At 40.0% G+C, this 26,060-nt stretch overlaps 1 protein-coding gene across 5 annotated transcripts in view; it reads left to right on the top strand.

Annotated features, from left to right (window-relative positions):
• The window catches only part of col6a3 (collagen, type VI, alpha 3), a 51,900-nt gene that overhangs the window by 3,355 nt on the left and 22,485 nt on the right, over positions 1–26,060 (top strand). For 4 of the 5 annotated variants that reach the window (XM_047815263.1, XM_047815262.1, XM_047815261.1 and 1 more), the window contains 29 exons: positions 83–682; positions 903–1,499; positions 1,988–2,587; positions 2,766–3,365; positions 3,586–4,182; positions 4,702–5,301; positions 5,480–6,079; positions 6,301–6,897; positions 7,386–7,985; positions 8,164–8,763; positions 8,983–9,579; positions 10,061–10,660; positions 10,839–11,438; positions 11,658–12,254; positions 12,750–13,349; positions 13,528–14,127; positions 14,348–14,944; positions 15,432–16,031; positions 16,210–16,809; positions 17,030–17,626; positions 18,140–18,739; positions 18,918–19,517; positions 19,739–20,335; positions 22,208–22,816; positions 23,055–23,666; positions 23,843–24,433; positions 24,527–25,135; positions 25,292–25,626; positions 25,787–25,865. In XM_047815263.1, coding sequence (XP_047671219.1) covers positions 83–682; positions 903–1,499; positions 1,988–2,587; positions 2,766–3,365; positions 3,586–4,182; positions 4,702–5,301; positions 5,480–6,079; positions 6,301–6,897; positions 7,386–7,985; positions 8,164–8,763; positions 8,983–9,579; positions 10,061–10,660; positions 10,839–11,438; positions 11,658–12,254; positions 12,750–13,349; positions 13,528–14,127; positions 14,348–14,944; positions 15,432–16,031; positions 16,210–16,809; positions 17,030–17,626; positions 18,140–18,739; positions 18,918–19,517; positions 19,739–20,335; positions 22,208–22,816; positions 23,055–23,666; positions 23,843–24,433; positions 24,527–25,135; positions 25,292–25,626; positions 25,787–25,865 — 16,611 coding nt within the window. The remainder of the gene's footprint in view (positions 1–82; positions 683–902; positions 1,500–1,987; positions 2,588–2,765; positions 3,366–3,585; positions 4,183–4,701; positions 5,302–5,479; positions 6,080–6,300; positions 6,898–7,385; positions 7,986–8,163; positions 8,764–8,982; positions 9,580–10,060; positions 10,661–10,838; positions 11,439–11,657; positions 12,255–12,749; positions 13,350–13,527; positions 14,128–14,347; positions 14,945–15,431; positions 16,032–16,209; positions 16,810–17,029; positions 17,627–18,139; positions 18,740–18,917; positions 19,518–19,738; positions 20,336–22,207; positions 22,817–23,054; positions 23,667–23,842; positions 24,434–24,526; positions 25,136–25,291; positions 25,627–25,786; positions 25,866–26,060) is intronic. The other variant, XM_047815260.1, reaches the window with a different exon arrangement.

Genomic DNA, 26,060 nt, shown 5'->3' with positions numbered 1-26,060 from the left:
TGTCAGGCTGTTCCTTAGCACAAGAGGTCTTTTATGACCTTCTTTACAATCTTCTGTATTTTTCATCCTTCATTATCCCTAGCTGAGGCTCATGTACAAAGGAGAGATGTTGTTTTCTTGCTGGATGGGTCAGACGGCAATAGAAATGGGTTCCCGGCAATGATAGACTTTGTTCAACGAGTGGTAGAGAGGTTGAATGTCGCAAAGAACAAAGACCATGTTTCTGTAGTCCAGTTCAGCAGAGACGCTGATGTCCATTTCTATCTTAAGACATACACAACAAAGGAGGACGTTCTTGGCACAGTCAGAGCTTTGAAGTACAAAGGAGGAAGAGCCCGAAACATAGGGGCAGCACTACAGTATGTCAGAAACAACATATTTACTGCCTCCTCGGGTAGCAGACAACTGGAGGGTGTACCACAGATGCTGATCCTATTGAGTGCCGGAAGGTCGTTGGACAATGTTGATGTCCCAGCATCGGCACTGAAGGATATGGGAGTCTTGATTTTTGGAATAGGATCAAGGGATTCTGATAGCAACGAACTTCAAAGAATTTCATTTGATCCCAGTTTTGCTCTGACTGTGTCAGATTTCACCGAACTACCAAACGTGGAAGAGCAACTTCTGACTTCTGTAGATGCTGTGACAGTTCCAGTGACGAAACCCTCACCACCATCTCTTGGTATGACCGTCTGAAAGTGATAGATTCATTTGATTAACAAGAATGTGCCTTTCATTAAATTGTGTGTCTTCGTCACAAACAGAACTGACATTAGAAATATTGATGATTTATTCGCTATGATTTGGCCAATTATTATAAAAATATTTCAATGGGGTTTTTTTTTCAAACCACTGAATTTTACCAAAACGTCTTGGTGTTAATGGATTTGTTTCTTTCTTAGTTGATTATGAGCTTCCCAGAAAAGATGTTGTCTTTCTGCTGGAGGGTTCAGATGGGTCTAGGACTGGATTCCCTGCCATGCTTGACTTTGTGCAAAGTCTAGTGGAAAATTTTAATTTTGAGGACAGCATGGACCATGTTTCAGTGGTGCAGTACAGTACTAATACTGAGGTGCATTTCTATCTGAATACCTATTCAGCAAAAGATGAAATCCTCAATGCCATCAGCACTGTAAAGCACAAAGGCGGGAGACATGTCAACACAGGGTCAGCTCTCCAATATGTGAGAGAAAATGTCTTCACTGCCTCTGCTGGCAGTAGACATCAACAGGGTGTGCAAAATATTCTCATTCTACTAAGGGGATCAAGGTCAACAGATAATGTTGATCAACCGGCCTCTGCCCTGAAAGAGAGTGGAGTCTTAATTTTCGCTGTTGGCCCTAGGAATTTGAGCAGTGAAATTCAGAGAATTGCAAATGGGCCGTCCTATGCTCAGACTGTTTCTGAGCTCTCTGACCTAGCCAGTGTCCAGCAGCAATTTTACACCACATTCAGCAGTGTACTTCTAGATGTAACACCAGTGAAACCTGCTGTGATAGGTAAGGTATATTTTTAAAGAACAGTGATCAAATTGAGAGAACAAACTGTTTTGGAATTCCATTATACCGATTGATTGATTGATTGATTGATTGATTGATTGATTGATTGATTGATTGATCATGCATATACAGTACTCATTTTACAGATAATATTCCATGGTTTTAAATCATTTTAGGCCATTTTCTGATTATTGCTGTTACTTTTTACAAAGTTTCTGTCAGTCATGGCCTAGATGACAGAGGCCATCTGTACAATTCTAGCAAAAATTTACTTGTGTAGTTACGAGTGTTGTCACGTCTTAGTTACTTTGCACGGTCACCACTGTGCTACTGCCAAATTGGGTAAAAAAAAAAAAAAAAAAAAGACAAAACAAATAATGCAAGTAGTGTACAATAGAGACAATGAATGGGAGAGAGGTTACTTCATAAATTGTCAGTGGAAGGTTATATGACATTATTTTTATATGCCTATAATTTACATTCTGTAGTTGATCAAGGATTTGAACGGAGAGATGTCGTATTCCTCCTGGACGGTTCAGATGGCACTAGGAATTCTTTCCCAGCAATGCGTGATTTCGTTCAAAACATTGTGGAGAGATTAAAAGTGTCAGAGGACAGAGATCATGTTTCTGTAGTCCAATTCAGCAGAGCTCCAGAAGTATATTTCTATCTAAACTCATACACAACAAAGGAGAGCATTCTAAACACCGTTAGAGATCTGAGGCACAAAGGAGGAACAGCCCTGAACACAGGAATGGCTCTCCAGTATGTAAAAGACAATGTTTTCACTGCCTCTTCTGGAAGCAGACGATTGCAGGGTGTTCCTCAGGTATTAATTTTGTTAAGTGGAGGGCAGTCGTTCGATAATGTTGACGCGCCAGCCTCTTCCTTGAAAGAGCTTGGAGTCTCGATCTTTTCTGTGGGAGCAGGAGGCTCAGATAGCAATGAATTGCGGAAGATCTCAAATGATCCTGGTTCCAACCTCTATGTGGCAGACTTCACTTACCTGCCCAATGTACAAGAGCAGCTTGTCTCCATGATTAACACTGCACCTATGGGAACAACAAGTATCTCTCCAAGAAAAATAGGTAAGATGATCATTCTCATACAGCATCGTTCTTGCCGCAAATTTAGTCTAACTGTTACTAGAGATGTACACTTGTCAGTAAAATGTGCCTAGCAAATGTCAGGCTGTTCCTTAGCACAAGAGGTCTTTTATGACCTTCTTTACAATCTTCTGTATTTTTCATCCTTCATTATCCCTAGCTGAGGCTCATGTACAAAGGAGAGATGTTGTTTTCTTGCTGGATGGGTCAGACGGCAATAGAAATGGGTTCCCGGCAATGATAGACTTTGTTCAACGAGTGGTAGAGAGGTTGAATGTCGCAAAGAACAAAGACCATGTTTCTGTAGTCCAGTTCAGCAGAGACGCTGATGTCCATTTCTATCTTAAGACATACACAACAAAGGAGGACGTTCTTGGCACAGTCAGAGCTTTGAAGTACAAAGGAGGAAGAGCCCGAAACATAGGGGCAGCACTACAGTATGTCAGAAACAACATATTTACTGCCTCCTCGGGTAGCAGACAACTGGAGGGTGTACCACAGATGCTGATCCTATTGAGTGCCGGAAGGTCGTTGGACAATGTTGATGTCCCAGCATCGGCACTGAAGGATATGGGAGTCTTGATTTTTGGAATAGGATCAAGGGATTCTGATAGCAACGAACTTCAAAGAATTTCATTTGATCCCAGTTTTGCTCTGACTGTGTCAGATTTCACCGAACTACCAAACGTGGAAGAGCAACTTCTGACTTCTGTAGATGCTGTGACAGTTCCAGTGACGAAACCCTCACCACCATCTCTTGGTATGACCGTCTGAAAGTGATAGATTCATTTGATTAACAAGAATGTGCCTTTCATTAAGTTGTGTGTCTTCGTCACAAACAGAACTGACATTAGAAATATTGATGATTTATTCGCTATGATTTGGCCAATTATTATAAAAATATTTCAATGGGGTTTTTTTTTCAAACCACTGAATTTTACCAAAACGTCTTGGTGTTAATGGATTTGTTTCTTTCTTAGTTGATTATGAGCTTCCCAGAAAAGATGTTGTCTTTCTGCTGGAGGGTTCAGATGGGTCTAGGACTGGATTCCCTGCCATGCTTGACTTTGTGCAAAGTCTAGTGGAAAATTTTAATTTTGAGGACAGCATGGACCATGTTTCAGTGGTGCAGTACAGTACTAATACTGAGGTGCATTTCTATCTGAATACCTATTCAGCAAAAGATGAAATCCTCAATGCCATCAGCACTGTAAAGCACAAAGGCGGGAGACATGTCAACACAGGGTCAGCTCTCCAATATGTGAGAGAAAATGTCTTCACTGCCTCTGCTGGCAGTAGACATCAACAGGGTGTGCAAAATATTCTCATTCTACTAAGGGGATCAAGGTCAACAGATAATGTTGATCAACCGGCCTCTGCCCTGAAAGAGAGTGGAGTCTTAATTTTCGCTGTTGGCCCTAGGAATTTGAGCAGTGAAATTCAGAGAATTGCAAATGGGCCGTCCTATGCTCAGACTGTTTCTGAGCTCTCTGACCTAGCCAGTGTCCAGCAGCAATTTTACACCACATTCAGCAGTGTACTTCTAGATGTAACACCAGTGAAACCTGCTGTGATAGGTAAGGTATATTTTTAAAGAACAGTGATCAAATTGAGAGAACAAACTGTTTTGGAATTCCATTATACCGATTGATTGATTGATTGATTGATTGATTGATTGATTGATTGATTGATTGATTGATTGATTGATTGATTGATTGATTGATTGATCATGCATATACAGTACTCATTTTACAGATAATATTCCATGGTTTTAAATCATTTTAGGCCATTTTCTGATTATTGCTGTTACTTTTTACAAAGTTTCTGTCAGTCATGGCCTAGATGACAGAGGCCATCTGTACAATTCTAGCAAAAATTTACTTGTGTAGTTACGAGTGTTGTCACGTCTTAGTTACTTTGCACGGTCACCACTGTGCTACTGCCAAATTGGGTAAAAAAAAAAAAAAAAAAAGACAAAACAAATAATGCAAGTAGTGTACAATAGAGACAATGAATGGGAGAGAGGTTACTTCATAAATTGTCAGTGGAAGGTTATATGACATTATTTTTATATGCCTATAATTTACATTCTGTAGTTGATCAAGGATTTGAACGGAGAGATGTCGTATTCCTCCTGGACGGTTCAGATGGCACTAGGAATTCTTTCCCAGCAATGCGTGATTTCGTTCAAAACATTGTGGAGAGATTAAAAGTGTCAGAGGACAGAGACCATGTTTCTGTAGTCCAATTCAGCAGAGCTCCAGAAGTATATTTCTATCTAAACTCATACACAACAAAGGAGAGCATTCTAAACACCGTTAGAGATCTGAGGCACAAAGGAGGAACAGCCCTGAACACAGGAATGGCTCTCCAGTATGTAAAAGACAATGTTTTCACTGCCTCTTCTGGAAGCAGACGATTGCAGGGTGTTCCTCAGGTATTAATTTTGTTAAGTGGAGGGCAGTCGTTCGATAATGTTGACGCGCCAGCCTCTTCCTTGAAAGAGCTTGGAGTCTCGATCTTTTCTGTGGGAGCAGGAGGCTCAGATAGCAATGAATTGCGGAAGATCTCAAATGATCCTGGTTCCAACCTCTATGTGGCAGACTTCACTTACCTGCCCAATGTACAAGAGCAGCTTGTCTCCATGATTAACACTGCACCTATGGGAACAACAAGTATCTCTCCAAGAAAAATAGGTAAGATGATCATTCTCATACAGCATCGTTCTTGCCGCAAATTTAGTCTAACTGTTACTAGAGATGTACACTTGTCAGTAAAATGTGCCTAGCAAATGTCAGGCTGTTCCTTAGCACAAGAGGTCTTTTATGACCTTCTTTACAATCTTCTGTATTTTTCATCCTTCATTATCCCTAGCTGAGGCTCATGTACAAAGGAGAGATGTTGTTTTCTTGCTGGATGGGTCAGACGGCAATAGAAATGGGTTCCCGGCAATGATAGACTTTGTTCAACGAGTGGTAGAGAGGTTGAATGTCGCAAAGAACAAAGACCATGTTTCTGTAGTCCAGTTCAGCAGAGACGCTGATGTCCATTTCTATCTTAAGACATACACAACAAAGGAGGACGTTCTTGGCACAGTCAGAGCTTTGAAGTACAAAGGAGGAAGAGCCCGAAACATAGGGGCAGCACTACAGTATGTCAGAAACAACATATTTACTGCCTCCTCGGGTAGCAGACAACTGGAGGGTGTACCACAGATGCTGATCCTATTGAGTGCCGGAACGTCGTTGGACAATGTTGATGTCCCAGCATCGGCACTGAAGGATATGGGAGTCTTGATTTTTGGAATAGGATCAAGGGATTCTGATAGCAACGAACTTCAAAGAATTTCATTTGATCCCAGTTTTGCTCTGACTGTGTCAGATTTCACCGAACTACCAAACGTGGAAGAGCAACTTCTGACTTCTGTAGATGCTGTGACAGTTCCAGTGACGAAACCCTCACCACCATCTCTTGGTATGACCGTCTGAAAGTGATAGATTCATTTGATTAACAAGAATGTGCCTTTCATTAAATTGTGTGTCTTCGTCACAAACAGAACTGACATTAGAAATATTGATGATTTATTCGCTATGATTTGGCCAATTATTATAAAAATATTTCAATGGGGTTTTTTTTTTCAAACCACTGAATTTTACCAAAACGTCTTGGTGTTAATGGATTTGTTTCTTTCTTAGTTGATTATGAGCTTCCCAGAAAAGATGTTGTCTTTCTGCTGGAGGGTTCAGATGGGTCTAGGACTGGATTCCCTGGCATGCTTGACTTTGTGCAAAGTCTAGTGGAAAATTTTAATTTTGAGGACAGCATGGACCATGTTTCAGTGGTGCAGTACAGTACTAATACTGAGGTGCATTTCTATCTGAATACCTATTCAGCAAAAGATGAAATCCTCAATGCCATCAGCACTGTAAAGCACAAAGGCGGGAGACATGTCAACACAGGGTCAGCTCTCCAATATGTGAGAGAAAATGTCTTCACTGCCTCTGCTGGCAGTAGACATCAACAGGGTGTGCAAAATATTCTCATTCTACTAAGGGGATCAAGGTCAACAGATAATGTTGATCAACCGGCCTCTGCCCTGAAAGAGAGTGGAGTCTTAATTTTCGCTGTTGGCCCTAGGAATTTGAGCAGTGAAATTCAGAGAATTGCAAATGGGCCGTCCTATGCTCAGACTGTTTCTGAGCTCTCTGACCTAGCCAGTGTCCAGCAGCAATTTTACACCACATTCAGCAGTGTACTTCTAGATGTAACACCAGTGAAACCTGCTGTGATAGGTAAGGTATATTTTTAAAGAACAGTGATCAAATTGAGAGAACAAACTGTTTTGGAGATCCATTATACCGATTGATTGATTGATTGATTGATTGATTGATTGATTGATTGATTGATTGATCATGCATATACAGTACTCATTTTACAGATAATATTCCATGGTTTTAAATCATTTTAGGCCATTTTCTGATTATTGCTGTTACTTTTTACAAAGTTTCTGTCAGTCATGGCCTAGATGACAGAGGCCATCTGTACAATTCTAGCAAAAATTTACTTGTGTAGTTACGAGTGTTGTCACGTCTTAGTTACTTTGCACGGTCACCACTGTGCTACTGCCAAATTGGGTAAAAAAAAAAAAAAAAAAAAGACAAAACAAATAATGCAAGTAGTGTACAATAGAGACAATGAATGGGAGAGAGGTTACTTCATAAATTGTCAGTGGAAGGTTATATGACATTATTTTTATATGCCTATAATTTACATTCTGTAGTTGATCAAGGATTTGAACGGAGAGATGTCGTATTCCTCCTGGACGGTTCAGATGGCACTAGGAATTCTTTCCCAGCAATGCGTGATTTCGTTCAAAACATTGTGGAGAGATTAAAAGTGTCAGAGGACAGAGACCATGTTTCTGTAGTCCAATTCAGCAGAGCTCCAGAAGTATATTTCTATCTAAACTCATACACAACAAAGGAGAGCATTCTAAACACCGTTAGAGATCTGAGGCACAAAGGAGGAACAGCCCTGAACACAGGAATGGCTCTCCAGTATGTAAAAGACAATGTTTTCACTGCCTCTTCTGGAAGCAGACGATTGCAGGGTGTTCCTCAGGTATTAATTTTGTTAAGTGGAGGGCAGTCGTTCGATAATGTTGACGCGCCAGCCTCTTCCTTGAAAGAGCTTGGAGTCTCGATCTTTTCTGTGGGAGCAGGAGGCTCAGATAGCAATGAATTGCGGAAGATCTCAAATGATCCTGGTTCCAACCTCTATGTGGCAGACTTCACTTACCTGCCCAATGTACAAGAGCAGCTTGTCTCCATGATTAACACTGCACCTATGGGAACAACAAGTATCTCTCCAAGAAAAATAGGTAAGATGATCATTCTCATACAGCATCGTTCTTGCCGCAAATTTAGTCTAACTGTTACTAGAGATGTACACTTGTCAGTAAAATGTGCCTAGCAAATGTCAGGCTGTTCCTTAGCACAAGAGGTCTTTTATGACCTTCTTTACAATCTTCTGTATTTTTCATCCTTCATTATCCCTAGCTGAGGCTCATGTACAAAGGAGAGATGTTGTTTTCTTGCTGGATGGGTCAGACGGCAATAGAAATGGGTTCCCGGCAATGATAGACTTTGTTCAACGAGTGGTAGAGAGGTTGAATGTCGCAAAGAACAAAGACCATGTTTCTGTAGTCCAGTTCAGCAGAGACGCTGATGTCCATTTCTATCTTAAGACATACACAACAAAGGAGGACGTTCTTGGCACAGTCAGAGCTTTGAAGTACAAAGGAGGAAGAGCCCGAAACATAGGGGCAGCACTACAGTATGTCAGAAACAACATATTTACTGCCTCCTCGGGTAGCAGACAACTGGAGGGTGTACCACAGATGCTGATCCTATTGAGTGCCGGAAGGTCGTTGGACAATGTTGATGTCCCAGCATCGGCACTGAAGGATATGGGAGTCTTGATTTTTGGAATAGGATCAAGGGATTCTGATAGCAACGAACTTCAAAGAATTTCATTTGATCCCAGTTTTGCTCTGACTGTGTCAGATTTCACCGAACTACCAAACGTGGAAGAGCAACTTCTGACTTCTGTAGATGCTGTGACAGTTCCAGTGACGAAACCCTCACCACCATCTCTTGGTATGACCGTCTGAAAGTGATAGATTCATTTGATTAACAAGAATGTGCCTTTCATTAAATTGTGTGTCTTCGTCACAAACAGAACTGACATTAGAAATATTGATGATTTATTCGCTATGATTTGGCCAATTATTATAAAAATATTTCAATGGGGGTTTTTTTCAAACCACTGAATTTTACCAAAACGTCTTGGTGTTAATGGATTTGTTTCTTTCTTAGTTGATTATGAGCTTCCCAGAAAAGATGTTGTCTTTCTGCTGGAGGGTTCAGATGGGTCTAGGACTGGATTCCCTGCCATGCTTGACTTTGTGCAAAGTCTAGTGGAAAATTTTAATTTTGAGGACAGCATGGACCATGTTTCAGTGGTGCAGTACAGTACTAATACTGAGGTGCATTTCTATCTGAATACCTATTCAGCAAAAGATGAAATCCTCAATGCCATCAGCACTGTAAAGCACAAAGGCGGGAGACATGTCAACACAGGGTCAGCTCTCCAATATGTGAGAGAAAATGTCTTCACTGCCTCTGCTGGCAGTAGACATCAACAGGGTGTGCAAAATATTCTCATTCTACTAAGGGGATCAAGGTCAACAGATAATGTTGATCAACCGGCCTCTGCCCTGAAAGAGAGTGGAGTCTTAATTTTCGCTGTTGGCCCTAGGAATTTGAGCAGTGAAATTCAGAGAATTGCAAATGGGCCGTCCTATGCTCAGACTGTTTCTGAGCTCTCTGACCTAGCCAGTGTCCAGCAGCAATTTTACACCACATTCAGCAGTGTACTTCTAGATGTAACACCAGTGAAACCTGCTGTGATAGGTAAGGTATATTTTTAAAGAACAGTGATCAAATTGAGAGAACAAACTGTTTTGGAGATCCATTATACCGATTGATTGATTGATTGATTGATTGATTGATTGATTGATTGATCATGCATATACAGTACTCATTTTACAGATAATATTCCATGGTTTTAAATCATTTTAGGCCATTTTCTGATTATTGCTGTTACTTTTTACAAAGTTTCTGTCAGTCATGGCCTAGATGACAGAGGCCATCTGTACAATTCTAGCAAAAATTTACTTGTGTAGTTACGAGTGTTGTCACGTCTTAGTTACTTTGCACGGTCACCACTGTGCTACTGCCAAATTGGGTAAAAAAAAAAAAAAAAAAAAAGACAAAACAAATAATGCAAGTAGTGTACAATAGAGACAATGAATGGGAGAGAGGTTACTTCATAAATTGTCAGTGGAAGGTTATATGACATTATTTTTATATGCCTATAATTTACATTCTGTAGTTGATCAAGGATTTGAACGGAGAGATGTCGTATTCCTCCTGGACGGTTCAGATGGCACTAGGAATTCTTTCCCAGCAATGCGTGATTTCGTTCAAAACATTGTGGAGAGATTAAAAGTGTCAGAGGACAGAGACCATGTTTCTGTAGTCCAATTCAGCAGAGCTCCAGAAGTATATTTCTATCTAAACTCATACACAACAAAGGAGAGCATTCTAAACACCGTTAGAGATCTGAGGCACAAAGGAGGAACAGCCCTGAACACAGGAATGGCTCTCCAGTATGTAAAAGACAATGTTTTCACTGCCTCTTCTGGAAGCAGACGATTGCAGGGTGTTCCTCAGGTATTAATTTTGTTAAGTGGAGGGCAGTCGTTCGATAATGTTGACGCGCCAGCCTCTTCCTTGAAAGAGCTTGGAGTCTCGATCTTTTCTGTGGGAGCAGGAGGCTCAGATAGCAATGAATTGCGGAAGATCTCAAATGATCCTGGTTCCAACCTCTATGTGGCAGACTTCACTTACCTGCCCAATGTACAAGAGCAGCTTGTCTCCATGATTAACACTGCACCTATGGGAACAACAAGTATCTCTCCAAGAAAAATAGGTAAGATGATCATTCTCATACAGCATCGTTCTTGCCGCAAATTTAGTCTAACTGTTACTAGAGATGTACACTTGTCAGTAAAATGTGCCTAGCAAATGTCAGGCTGTTCCTTAGCACAAGAGGTCTTTTATGACCTTCTTTACAATCTTCTGTATTTTTCATCCTTCATTATCCCTAGCTGAGGCTCATGTACAAAGGAGAGATGTTGTTTTCTTGCTGGATGGGTCAGACGGCAATAGAAATGGGTTCCCGGCAATGATAGACTTTGTTCAACGAGTGGTAGAGAGGTTGAATGTCGCAAAGAACAAAGACCATGTTTCTGTAGTCCAGTTCAGCAGAGACGCTGATGTCCATTTTTATCTTAAGACATACACAACAAAGGAGGACGTTCTTGGCACAGTCAGAGCTTTGAAGTACAAAGGAGGAAGAGCCCGAAACATAGGGGCAGCACTACAGTATGTCAGAAACAACATATTTACTGCCTCCTCGGGTAGCAGACAACTGGAGGGTGTACCACAGATGCTGATCCTATTGAGTGCCGGAAGGTCGTTGGACAATGTTGATGTCCCAGCATCGGCACTGAAGGATATGGGAGTCTTGATTTTTGGAATAGGATCAAGGGATTCTGATAGCAACGAACTTCAAAGAATTTCATTTGATCCCAGTTTTGCTCTGACTGTGTCAGATTTCACCGAACTACCAAACGTGGAAGAGCAACTTCTGACTTCTGTAGATGCTGTGACAGTTCCAGTGACGAAACCCTCACCACCATCTCTTGGTATGACCGTCTGAAAGTGATAGATTCATTTGATTAACAAGAATGTGCCTTTCATTAAATTGTGTGTCTTCGTCACAAACAGAACTGACATTAGAAATATTGATGATTTATTCGCTATGATTTGGCCAATTATTATAAAAATATTTCAATGGGGGTTTTTTTCAAACCACTGAATTTTACCAAAACGTCTTGGTGTTAATGGATTTGTTTCTTTCTTAGTTGATTATGAGCTTCCCAGAAAAGATGTTGTCTTTCTGCTGGAGGGTTCAGATGGGTCTAGGACTGGATTCCCTGGCATGCTTGACTTTGTGCAAAGTCTAGTGGAAAATTTTAATTTTGAGGACAGCATGGACCATGTTTCAGTGGTGCAGTACAGTACTAATACTGAGGTGCATTTCTATCTGAATACCTATTCAGCAAAAGATGAAATCCTCAATGCCATCAGCACTGTAAAGCACAAAGGCGGGAGACATGTCAACACAGGGTCAGCTCTCCAATATGTGAGAGAAAATGTCTTCACTGCCTCTGCTGGCAGTAGACATCAACAGGGTGTGCAAAATATTCTCATTCTACTAAGGGGATCAAGGTCAACAGATAATGTTGATCAACCGGCCTCTGCCCTGAAAGAGAGTGGAGTCTTAATTTTCGCTGTTGGCCCTAGGAATTTGAGCAGTGAAATTCAGAGAATTGCAAATGGGCCGTCCTATGCTCAGACTGTTTCTGAGCTCTCTGACCTAGCCAGTGTCCAGCAGCAATTTTACACCACATTCAGCAGTGTACTTCTAGATGTAACACCAGTGAAACCTGCTGTGATAGGTAAGGTATATTTTTAAAGAACAGTGATCAAATTGAGAGAACAAACTGTTTTGGAGATTCATTATACCGATTGATTGATTGATTGATTGATTGATTGATTGATTGATTGATTGATTGATTGATTGATCATGCATATACAGTACTCATTTTACAGATAATATTCCATGGTTTTAAATCATTTTAGGCCATTTTCTGATTATTGCTGTTACTTTTTACAAAGTTTCTGTCAGTCATGGCCTAGATGACAGAGGCCATCTGTACAATTCTAGCAAAAATTTACTTGTGTAGTTACGAGTGTTGTCACGTCTTAGTTACTTTGCAGGGTCACCACTGTGCTACTGCCAAATTGGGTAAAAAAAAAAAAAAAAAAAGACAAAACAAATAATGCAAGTAGTGTACAATAGAGACAATGAATGGGAGAGAGGTTACTTCATAAATTGTCAGTGGAAGGTTATATGACATTATTTTTATATGCCTATAATTTACATTCTGTAGTTGATCAAGGATTTGAACGGAGAGATGTCGTATTCCTCCTGGACGGTTCAGATGGCACTAGGAATTCTTTCCCAGCAATGCGTGATTTCGTTCAAAACATTGTGGAGAGATTAAAAGTGTCAGAGGACAGAGACCATGTTTCTGTAGTCCAATTCAGCAGAGCTCCAGAAGTATATTTCTATCTAAACTCATACACAACAAAGGAGAGCATTCTAAACACCGTTAGAGATCTGAGGCACAAAGGAGGAACAGCCCTGAACACAGGAATGGCTCTCCAGTATGTAAAAGACAATGTTTTCACTGCCTCTTCTGGAAGCAGACGATTGCAGGGTGTTCCTCAGGTATTAATTTTGTTAAGTGGAGGGCAGTCGTTCGATAATGTTGACGCGCCAGCCTCTTCCTTGAAAGAGCTTGGAGTCTCGATCTTTTCTGTGGGAGCAGGAGGCTCAGATAGCAATGAATTGCGGAAGATCTCAAATGATCCTGGTTCCAACCTCTATGTGGCAGACTTCACTTACCTGCCCAATGTACAAGAGCAGCTTGTCTCCATGATTAACACTGCACCTATGGGAACAACAAGTATCTCTCCAAGAAAAATAGGTAAGATGATCATTCTCATACAGCATCGTTCTTGCCGCAAATTTAGTCTAACTGTTACTAGAGATGTACACTTGTCAGTAAAATGTGCCTAGCAAATGTCAGGTTGTTCCTTAGCACAAGAGGTCTTTTATGACCTTCTTTACAATCTTCTGTATTTTTCATCCTTCATTATCCCTAGCTGAGGCTCATGTACAAAGGAGAGATGTGGTTTTCTTGCTGGATGGGTCAGACGGCAATAGAAATGGGTTCCCGGCAATGATAGACTTTGTTCAACGAGTGGTAGAGAGGTTGAATGTCGCAAAGAACAAAGACCATGTTTCTGTAGTCCAGTTCAGCAGAGACGCTGATGTCCATTTCTATCTTAAGACATACACAACAAAGGAGGACGTTCTTGGCACAGTCAGAGCTTTGAAGTACAAAGGAGGAAGAGCCCGAAACATAGGGGCAGCACTACAGTATGTCAGAAACAACATATTTACTGCCTCCTCGGGTAGCAGACAACTGGAGGGTGTACCACAGATGCTGATCCTATTGAGTGCCGGAAGGTCGTTGGACAATGTTGATGTCCCAGCATCGGCACTGAAGGATATGGGAGTCTTGATTTTTGGAATAGGATCAAGGGATTCTGATAGCAACGAACTTCAAAGAATTTCATTTGATCCCAGTTTTGCTCTGACTGTGTCAGATTTCACCGAACTACCAAACGTGGAAGAGCAACTTCTGACTTCTGTAGATGCTGTGACAGTTCCAGTGACGAAACCCTCACCACCATCTCTTGGTATGACCGTCTGAAAGTGATAGATTCATTTGATTAACAAGAATGTGCCTTTCATTAAATTGTGTGTCTTCGTCACAAACAGAACTGACATTAGAAATATTGATGATTTATTCGCTATGATTTGGCCAATTATTATAAAAATATTTCAATGGGGTTTTTTTTTCAAACCACTGAATTTTACCAAAACGTCTTGGTGTTAATGGATTTGTTTCTTTCTTAGTTGATTATGAGCTTCCCAGAAAAGATGTTGTCTTTCTGCTGGAGGGTTCAGATGGGTCTAGGACTGGATTCCCTGCCATGCTTGACTTTGTGCAAAGTCTAGTGGAAAATTTTAATTTTGAGGACAGCATGGACCATGTTTCAGTGGTGCAGTACAGTACTAATACTGAGGTGCATTTCTATCTGAATACCTATTCAGCAAAAGATGAAATCCTCAATGCCATCAGCACTGTAAAGCACAAAGGCGGGAGACATGTCAACACAGGGTCAGCTCTCCAATATGTGAGAGAAAATGTCTTCACTGCCTCTGCTGGCAGTAGACATCAACAGGGTGTGCAAAATATTCTCATTCTACTAAGGGGATCAAGGTCAACAGATAATGTTGATCAACCGGCCTCTGCCCTGAAAGAGAGTGGAGTCTTAATTTTCGCTGTTGGCCCTAGGAATTTGAGCAGTGAAATTCGGAGAATTGCAAATGGGCCATCCTATGCTCAGACTGTTTCTGAGCTCTCTGACCTAGCCAGTGTCCAGCAGCAATTTTACACCACATTCAGCAGTGTACTTCTAGATGTAACACCAGTGAAGCCTGCTGTGATAGGTAAGGTATATTTTTAAAGAACAGTGATCAAATTGAGAGAACAAACTGTTTTGGAATTCCATTATACCGATTGATTGATTGATTGATTGATTGATTGATTGATTGATTGATTGATTGATTGATCATGCATATACAGTACTCATTTTACAGATAATATTCCATGGTTTTAAATCATTTTAGGCCATTTTCTGATTATTGTTGTTACTTTTTACAAAGTTTCTGTCAGTCATGGCCTAGATGACAGAGGCCATCTGTACAATTCTAGCAAAAATTTAATTGTGTAGTTACGAGTGTTGTCACGTCTTAGTTACTTTGCAGGGTCACCACTGTGCTACTGCCAAATTGGGTAAAAAAAAAAAAAAAGACAAAACAAATAATGCAAGTAGTGTACAATAGAGACAATGAATGGGAGAGAGGTTACTTCATAAATTGTCAGTGGAAGGTTATATGACATTATTTTTATATGCCTATAATTTACATTCTGTAGTTGATCAAGGATTTGAACGGAGAGATGTCGTATTCCTCCTGGACGGTTCAGATGGCACTAGGAATTCTTTCCCAGCAATGCGTGATTTCGTTCAAAACATTGTGGAGAGATTAAAAGTGTCAGAGGACAGAGACCATGTTTCTGTAGTCCAATTCAGCAGAGCTCCAGAAGTATATTTCTATCTAAACTCATACACAACAAAGGAGAGCATTCTAAACACCGTTAGAGATCTGAGGCACAAAGGAGGAACAGCCCTGAACACAGGAATGGCTCTCCAGTATGTAAAAGACAATGTTTTCACTGCCTCTTCTGGAAGCAGACGATTGCAGGGTGTTCCTCAGGTATTAATTTTGTTAAGTGGAGGGCAGTCGTTCGATAATGTTGACGCGCCAGCCTCTTCCTTGAAAGAGCTTGGAGTCTCGATCTTTTCTGTGGGAGCAGGAGGCTCAGATAGCAATGAATTGCGGAAGATCTCAAATGATCCTGGTTCCAACCTCTATGTGGCAGACTTCACTTACCTGCCCAATGTACAAGAGCAGCTTGTCTCCATGATTAACACTGCACCTATGGGAACAACAAGTATCTCTCCAAGAAAAATAGGTAAGATGATCATTCTCATACAGCATCGTTCTTGCCGCAAATTTAGTCTAACTGTTACTAGAGATGTACACTTGTCAGTAAAATGTGCCTAGCAAATGTCAGGCTGTTCCTTAGCACAAGAGGTCTTTTATGACCTTCTTTACAATCTTCTGTATTTTTCATCCTTCATTATCCCTAGCTGAGGCTCATGTACAAAGGAGAGATGTTGTTTTCTTGCTGGATGGGTCAGACGGCAATAGAAATGGGTTCCCGGCAATGATAGACTTTGTTCAACGAGTGGTAGAGAGGTTGAATGTCGCAAAGAACAAAGACCATGTTTCTGTAGTCCAGTTCAGCAGAGACGCTGATGTCCATTTCTATCTTAAGACATACACAACAAAGGAGGACGTTCTTGGCACAGTCAGAGCTTTGAAGTACAAAGGAGGAAGAGCCCGAAACATAGGGGCAGCACTACAGTATGTCAGAAACAACATATTTACTGCCTCCTCGGGTAGCAGACAACTGGAGGGTGTACCACAGATGCTGATCCTATTGAGTGCCGGAAGGTCGTTGGACAATGTTGATGTCCCAGCATCGGCACTGAAGGATATGGGAGTCTTGATTTTTGGAATAGGATCAAGGGATTCTGATAGCAACGAACTTCAAAGAATTTCATTTGATCCCAGTTTTGCTCTGACTGTGTCAGATTTCACCGAACTACCAAACGTGGAAGAGCAACTTCTGACTTCTGTAGATGCTGTGACAGTTCCAGTGACGAAACCCTCACCACCATCTCTTGGTATGACCGTCTGAAAGTGATAGATTCATTTGATTAACAAGAATGTGCCTTTCATTAAATTGTGTGTCTTCGTCACAAACAGAACTGACATTAGAAATATTGATGATTTATTCGCTATGATTTGGCCAATTATTATAAAAATATTTCAATGGGGTTTTTTTTTCAAACCACTGAATTTTACCAAAACGTCTTGGTGTTAATGGATTTGTTTCTTTCTTAGTTGATTATGAGCTTCCCAGAAAAGATGTTGTCTTTCTGCTGGAGGGTTCAGATGGGTCTAGGACTGGATTCCCTGCCATGCTTGACTTTGTGCAAAGTCTAGTGGAAAATTTTAATTTTGAGGACAGCATGGACCATGTTTCAGTGGTGCAGTACAGTACTAATACTGAGGTGCATTTCTATCTGAATACCTATTCAGCAAAAGATGAAATCCTCAATGCCATCAGCACTGTAAAGCACAAAGGCGGGAGACATGTCAACACAGGGTCAGCTCTCCAATATGTGAGAGAAAATGTCTTCACTGCCTCTGCTGGCAGTAGACATCAACAGGGTGTGCAAAATATTCTCATTCTACTAAGGGGATCAAGGTCAACAGATAATGTTGATCAACCGGCCTCTGCCCTGAAAGAGAGTGGAGTCTTAATTTTCGCTGTTGGCCCTAGGAATTTGAGCAGTGAAATTCGGAGAATTGCAAATGGGCCATCCTATGCTCAGACTGTTTCTGAGCTCTCTGACCTAGCCAGTGTCCAGCAGCAATTTTACACCACATTCAGCAGTGTACTTCTAAATGTAACACCAGTGAAACCTGCTGTGATAGGTAAGGTATATTTTTAAAGAACAGTGATCAAATTGAGAGAACAAACTGTTTTGGAATTCCATTATACCGATTGATTGATTGATTGATTGATTGATTGATTGATTGATTGATTGATTGATTGATTGATTGATTGATTGATTGATTGATCATGCATATACAGTACTCATTTTACAGATAATATTCCATGGTTTTAAATCATTTTAGGCCATTTTCTGATTATTGCTGTTACTTTTTACAAAGTTTCTGTCAGTCATGGCCTAGATGACAGAGGCCATCTGTACAATTCTAGCAAAAATTTAATTGTGTAGTTACGAGTGTTGTCACGTCTTAGTTACTTTGCAGGGTCACCACTGTGCTACTGCCAAATTGGGTAAAAAAAAAAAAAAAAAGACAAAACAAATAATGCAAGTAGTGTACAATAGAGACAATGAATGGGAGAGAGGTTACTTCATAAATTGTCAGTGGAAGGTTATATGACATTATTTTTATATGCCTATAATTTACATTCTGTAGTTGATCAAGGATTTGAACGGAGAGATGTCGTATTCCTCCTGGACGGTTCAGATGGCACTAGGAATTCTTTCCCAGCAATGCGTGATTTCGTTCAAAACATTGTGGAGAGATTAAAAGTGTCAGAGGACAGAGACCATGTTTCTGTAGTCCAATTCAGCAGAGCTCCAGAAGTATATTTCTATCTAAACTCATACACAACAAAGGAGAGCATTCTAAACACCGTTAGAGATCTGAGGCACAAAGGAGGAACAGCCCTGAACACAGGAATGGCTCTCCAGTATGTAAAAGACAATGTTTTCACTGCCTCTTCTGGAAGCAGACGATTGCAGGGTGTTCCTCAGGTATTAATTTTGTTAAGTGGAGGGCAGTCGTTCGATAATGTTGACGCGCCAGCCTCTTCCTTGAAAGAGCTTGGAGTCTCGATCTTTTCTGTGGGAGCAGGAGGCTCAGATAGCAATGAATTGCGGAAGATCTCAAATGATCCTGGTTCCAACCTCTATGTGGCAGACTTCACTTACCTGCCCAATGTACAAGAGCAGCTTGTCTCCATGATTAACACTGCACCTATGGGAACAACAAGTATCTCTCCAAGAAAAATAGGTAAGATGATCATTCTCATACAGCATCGTTCTTGCCGCAAATTTAGTCTAACTGTTACTAGAGATGTACACTTGTCAGTAAAATGTGCCTAGCAAATGTCAGGTTGTTCCTTAGCACAAGAGGTCTTTTATGACCTTCTTTACAATCTTCTGTATTTTTCATCCTTCATTATCCCTAGCTGAGGCTCATGTACAAAGGAGAGATGTGGTTTTCTTGCTGGATGGGTCAGACGGCAATAGAAATGGGTTCCCGGCAATGATAGACTTTGTTCAACGAGTGGTAGAGAAGTTGAATGTCGCAAAGAACAAAGACCATGTTTCTGTAGTCCAGTTCAGCAGAGACGCTGATGTCCATTTCTATCTTAAGACATACACAACAAAGGAGGACGTTCTTGGCACAGTCAGAGCTTTGAAGTACAAAGGAGGAAGAGCCCGAAACATAGGGGCAGCACTACAGTATGTCAGAAACAACATATTTACTGCCTCCTCGGGTAGCAGACAACTGGAGGGTGTACCACAGATGCTGATCCTATTGAGTGCCGGAAGGTCGTTGGACAATGTTGATGTCCCAGCATCGGCACTGAAGGATATGGGAGTCTTGATTTTTGGAATAGGATCAAGGGATTCTGATAGCAACGAACTTCAAAGAATTTCATTTGATCCCAGTTTTGCTCTGACTGTGTCAGATTTCACCGAACTACCAAACGTGGAAGAGCAACTTCTGACTTCTGTAGATGCTGTGACAGTTCCAGTGACGAAACCCTCACCACCTTCTCTTGGTATGACCGTCTGAAAGTGATAGATTCATTTGATTAACAAGAATGTGCCTTTCATTAAATTGTGTGTCTTCGTCACAAACAGAACTGACATTAGAAATATTGATGATTTATTCGCTATGATTTGGCCAATTATTATAAAAATATTTCAATGGGGTTTTTTTTTTCAAACCACTGAATTTTACCAAAACGTCTTGGTGTTAATGGATTTGTTTCTTTCTTAGTTGATTATGAGCTTCCCAGAAAAGATGTTGTCTTTCTGCTGGAGGGTTCAGATGGGTCTAGGACTGGATTCCCTGCCATGCTTGACTTTGTGCAAAGACTAGTGGAAAATTTTAATTTTGAGGACAGCATGGACCATGTTTCAGTGGTGCAGTACAGTACTAATACTGAGGTGCATTTCTATCTGAATACCTATTCAGCAAAAGATGAAATCCTCAATGCCATCGGCACTGTAAAGCACAAAGGCGGGAGACATGTCAACACAGGGTCAGCTCTCCAATATGTGAGAGAAAATGTCTTCACTGCCTCTGCTGGCAGTAGACATCAACAGGGTGTGCCAAATATTCTCATTCTACTAAGGGGATCAAGGTCAACAGATAATGTTGATCAACCGGCCTCTGCTCTGAAAGAGAGTGGAGTCTTAATTTTTGGCGTTGGCCCTAGGAATTTGAGCAGTGAAATTCAGAGAATTGCAAATGGCCCATCCTATGCTCAGACTGTTTCTGAGCTCTCTGACCTAGCCAGTGTCCAGCAGCAATTTTACACCACACTCAGCAGTGCACTTCTAGATGTGACACCAGTGAAACCTGCTGTGATAGGTAAGGTATATTTTTAAAGAACAGTGATCAATTTGACAGAACAAACTGTTTTGGAATTCCACCATATCCAGTTCTGTTTTATATATTTATTCATATATTTATTCATATATTTATTTATTTGTTTGTTTGTTTTATTTTTTATTTATTGATCATGTATACACTAATTTTACAGATAATATTCACAGTTTTAGAGTCCATTTTTTAGATTATTGTAGTTACTTTTTACAAAGTATCTGTGATTCATGGCAAAAATGTAATTGTGTTGTTCCATTCCACAAAAAAGCCAAATTGGGTAACAAAAAGAAAGACAGATAAATAATGCAAATAGTGTACAATACCGACAATTAATGGGACAGATGTTACTTTTACAGTTACAAATTACAAACTGGAAGTTCTATGACATTTATATAAATTTCACCTTCTGTCATTGATGAAGGATTTAAAACGAAAGATGTCGTATTCCTTCTGTACATTTCAGTTGGCGCTGAAATTAATCCCTTATTATTATTAATCCCTGTCAGAGATTATATGTTGATTTTAGCAGCCTTAATCAAATTACAGTACAATTATCAGCTTTAAACTAGTTGAATTTTACTTAGTTTTTTTTCCTTCTTCTTCTTTTATATAATTTCATTTAACTTGTGTTCACCAATTAGTCAGCCATCATATTGCATTGGCAAGAATATTATCTATTTTTTTTATATTTATCTCTAGATAATTGATTTATAACTTGGCTAGTTTACTAAATGTATATTTACCTTTAATATTCTATCGCAAATAACACAGAATAATTCAATCAACAAAAAAAAAATAGCAAGTGCATTTGAGCTGGTTTGGGGTGTTTTTTGAGGCTTTGATATTGCCACCCTACCATGAGGGAAAGGACAAGTATGTGCCAGATATTCCTGCAGCTTCTTAATTGTTGTATTAAGTTGCCAATCTCCTTGTCCTTTCATCAATTTTGGAGCAACATTTTCTCCTTGGTAATGTGGTGCCCTAATCCTTCTCCACTTCATGATGATGGCCTTCATGGTGTTCCATGCTACATTTTATGTTTCAGAATTGTTTTTTAATATTTATCTTTATCAGTGCTTTTCATCAATGAGATCCTTTACATTCTTTGGAAGCTACCTGCAGATTATGGCTTTAGCAATGAGATTAAACCAATCTTGTTGAAAAACAGACATGTCACACAGACATGATATTTACGTCATTTTGGCAGAATTGTCAGTTACATGACCATGCCGCAAATTCCCATTCTACCATATATCAAATGTGCTCTTTTGGATTCAGCATGTGCATACTGCAGCCTCAGCCTTCTGTTGTTTGCTGAGGCTGTTGTAGTTCAACCACCTCAAGGTGTGATGTGCTATCTATTCTGAGATCCCATTCTGCTTACTGCATTTCTACAGAGTGGTTACTGTAGCCTTCAGCTCTTATCAACAAGGCATATCTGTTCACCAAACGTCCACTCACTGATTAGTTTATGTTTATAGCTGACATCGGAAATAAAATTATAGAAACTGCTGTTCATGAAAATCCCAGGAGATCAGTAATTACAAATTACATAAATACTCACACCATCCCATGCTGCACCAACAATATTTTATATATTATATATATAATATATATATCATGAAACACCCATGCAAGGTTCTTCACCAAACAGTCAAACTGCATTATACTGTATGTATATATATATAAAATGTGTGTGTGTGTGTGTGTGTGTGTGTGTGTGTGTGTGTGTGTGTGTGTGTGTGTGTGTGTGTGTGCATATATTATAACTTGATCAAAAATTGGCTAGAACCTGTAAAAATATGAGATCGTTCATATTTTCCTGTATGTCACCCTGTTTTTTGTGTTTTTTTCCAGCAGAGCGTCAGGGACCAAAGAAGGATATTATTTTTTTGATTGATGGATCTGATGGAATTGGGAGAGATTTTCCCATTATCCAAGAATTTATTCGTGAAGTTGTACAGAACATGAATGTAGGTGAAAACAATATTCGTGTAAGTGTAGTGCAGTATGGAGACACTCCTCATGTCGACATGTTTCTCAATTCCCACAAGACCAAAGAGGGAGTCTTAAATGCAATCAATGAACTCAGACAACATGGTGGTAGAAAGCGTAACCTGGGTAGGGCCATAGATCTTATCCGTCGTAATGTCCTGGATTCAGTTCGTGGGAGCAGGAAGCAGGAGGGTGTCCCACAGTTTCTGATAGTAATCTCAGGAGGAAAAGCATCAGATAATTTTATAACATCAGTAAATGAACTGAAAGAGTTAGGAATAGTGCCCTTCAGTATAGGGACCAGAGACACTGGACTTCAAGAGCTGCATGCTGTCTCCTATGTGCCCAAATTTTCTTACTTAGTGGAAGATTTGCCTGGCCTTCACACTGTCAAAGATGAATTCATCACTACCATGACAGAGTTGTCCGATGAAGCACTGAGGACACTGAAACCTGTTTATACTCCTATAGGTAATTATGGCATTAATGTTCCACATACAAAAGGTTATCATTTACATTGCTTTTATTAGTCCTGTTACAATACTATACACAGTTCATGGAATTTTTGAGACGATTTTGTGTGCATAGTGTAACACATAATTGTTACAAAATAATTTACCTGTCTGTAAATGTGCTATTTTAGTAACCTATATCAGATGTAATGATTTTGCTTTCAAGTCTTTTTTCCTTTGTCTGTCACATAAAATAGAACCAACAGTATCAACTACAGAAAAGAAAGATGTTGTCTTCCTCATTGATGGAACAACTATGATGCAGAGAGATTTTCCTGCTATACAAAACATGATTCTGAACATTGTGGAGAAGCTAGATGTTGGCTTGAACAAGGTTAGGGTTTCAGTAGTACAGTACAGCGAAGACCCCAAAATGGAGTTCCTCCTTAATGAGCACTCAACCAAGGAAGAAGTTCGCCAATCAGTGAGAAATATGAGAAGTAAAGGTGGTAGAATGCTTAATACTGGCCAAGCACTTAGCTGGATCTCAAGGAACATCTACAAGAGATCAGCTGGCAGCCGAATTGAAGAGGGTGTGCCCCAGTTTCTCATCTTGGTGACTGGAGGAAAATCCAACGATGATGTATCTGGTCCTGCTAATCAGCTGAAGTTGAGTTATGTGGCTCCTATGGCAATTGGGTCAGATAATGCTGATTCTGAGGAACTGAAACTGATTTCTTTAAGGCCAGAACAGGCACACATCATTAGAGACTTCCAACTAAAACCAGACGTGGAACAGCAACTTTTGACTACAATTAACACCATGACTACAAAAGAAATTGAAGAAGTTGTAAAAACTACGGATATAGGTACATCAGTATTTTAACATTAACCATTTAATATATTTAGTAGTTATTTAATAACTCAAAAACAGAATTCTTCTGTGACATTTGCCATACTAGTTCCAAATAAGTAACCCATTTTGCTATTAATTGCTAAATGTAAGTTCTATAAAGTTTGATTATATTAAGTGTTTGTATTTTAGGACTGCAGATTGGAAGAAAGGACATTGTTTTCCTTATTGATGGTTCTGATAATGTTGGACAAATTGGAATTGCTCACATCCGTGACTTTATCTTGAAGATTGTCCAACAACTCAATGTGCACCCTGACCAAGTACGTGTGGCTGTGGTACAATATGCAGAGAGACCTAAGACTGAGTTTTCACTTATATCCCATGACAACAAAAAGGCAGTCATTTCATCCATTAAGAGACTGCGTCAGATAGGTGGTCGTGGTGGAAATTTAGCTGATGCTATTCAGTATGTGATTGATAAGGAACTAAAGGAATCTGCAGGAGCTCGTCTGGACAAGGCCTCTCAGCATTTGGTGGTACTCACTGGTGGAAAGTCTACCTCTGATGTTTCTCTTTATGGACCAGTTCTGAAAAAATCTCAGGTGAAGTGTATAGGAATTGGTGCTGGGGCAGCAGATTCAAGGCAACTCAGAGAGATTGCAACCACACCAGATGATGTCTTCCAAGTGTCAACCTTTCCAGCACTACCAGATATAGAGAACCAATTTATTGCAAGACTCAGTGGAACAGTTGTATTTGCCACCACTTTGCCACCCACACGTAAGTATAACTAATTAGTTTCTAGTAAGTTTCTACTTATGTTGAGTTCAGATATTTTATACTTATAACCCTTCCTTTTACGTCTTTCCATAGCTTCTGGTATAGAGCCTAAGACTGCTGATATTGTTTTTTTGGTTGATGGTTCAATAAACCTTGGGAAGAGCAATTTCAACGTGACTATGGAGTTTATCAGAGAACTTATTAATGACTTTGTCACAGACAGTGACAACCTTCAGTTCAGTCTGGCACACTATGCGACAGATATCACAGATGAATTCTACTTTAATACATATAAAAACAAGGAGGATATTTTGAAAGCTATCAGCAGAACTGAATACAAGGGTGGTTGGAAAATGAATACAGGCAATGCCATTAGGCATGTTCAGCAAACACACTTTGTGAAAGAGAGAGGTAGTCGGAAGGAGGAGGGAGTCCCGCAGATCCTAATGTTGGTGACAGGTGGACGTTCACAAGATGATGGTAAATCGGCAGCACTGGCACTTAAAAATACAGGTGTACGAATCTATGCCATTGGTGTGGGAAACAATGAGGAAGAACTCAATTACTTGGGCAGTGAGTCCACCACCGTGGCCCGGGCCAGTACATTCCAAGAACTTTCTGAGCTGAAGGAGCGGATTTTAGACACACTTTTAGATGATGTCACGGGAAAACTCTGTACAGTAAGCAAAGATGTAACAAAGGGTAAGACATACATTTTTTTATATTTATATAACATTTTCCACACCCTCTATTTACAGTTATTTGAAATTTTAACAAGCATTTGTTCATAAATGAATACAATATATTAGTACTATTAATAATATAAATATGCTATAATTTTTTTTCCAACAATGTTAGCTTGCAACATGGATGTTCTTGTTGGCTTCGATGTGTCTGCTCAGAACATCTTTGTAACTCAGAGATCATTGGAGTCCAAGATGGCTGCCATTCTGCAGCGAATAACTCAAATGCAGCCTATTAGTTGCTCTTCTGGTCAGGTTCCATCAATTCAGGTGGGAATATCAGCATTGGACAGTGCACTAGAGCCTGTTCATTTGGACTTTACCGATAGCCACACCCAGCTTATTGAGTCCTTCAGGTCTCTGCAAAGCCGTGGACCCTTCTTATTGAATGGCAAGACCATTGAAGTATATGGTGCACGGTTCAAGAACCGTCCTTCAGACAGAGTTAAGGTACACATGCTCTGAATATACCTTTGAATGTAATCACTGTATACTCTCAATTTGTTTTTAAAGCAAATATTATTAAAGTAAATACACTGCAACACGGGCTTGGGAAAGCATAATGATAATTGATGTAAATTTGCTTTTCTTTCACCTTATGTACATTAAGGTTGTAATTCACCTCACTGATGGTTTGGATGCCCAATATAATGTAATGAAAGAGAGAGTTGAGCAGATGCGGTCTACAGGTAAGAACAGCTAAAATTTTAGCGTATGAAAACAAACTAAAGCCTCTATCATGATTTGTTTAATCCCATAAAATAGAATAACATTTCTCAAACTCCACTGAGAAATTAGGGCATAACTTAAAGTAAATTTCAGGACATCATAGACTACATAGCCTACTAAAAATAGTGTATTACTCTCCCATCACCCAGGAAATT

This window comes from Tachysurus fulvidraco, chromosome 6, assembly GCF_022655615.1.
Source record: "Tachysurus fulvidraco isolate hzauxx_2018 chromosome 6, HZAU_PFXX_2.0, whole genome shotgun sequence".
NCBI classification, from domain to species: domain Eukaryota; kingdom Metazoa; phylum Chordata; class Actinopteri; order Siluriformes; family Bagridae; genus Tachysurus; species Tachysurus fulvidraco.
The sequence above is the reverse complement of the archived record's forward strand: the minus strand, read 5'-3'. Positions and strand labels throughout refer to the sequence as shown.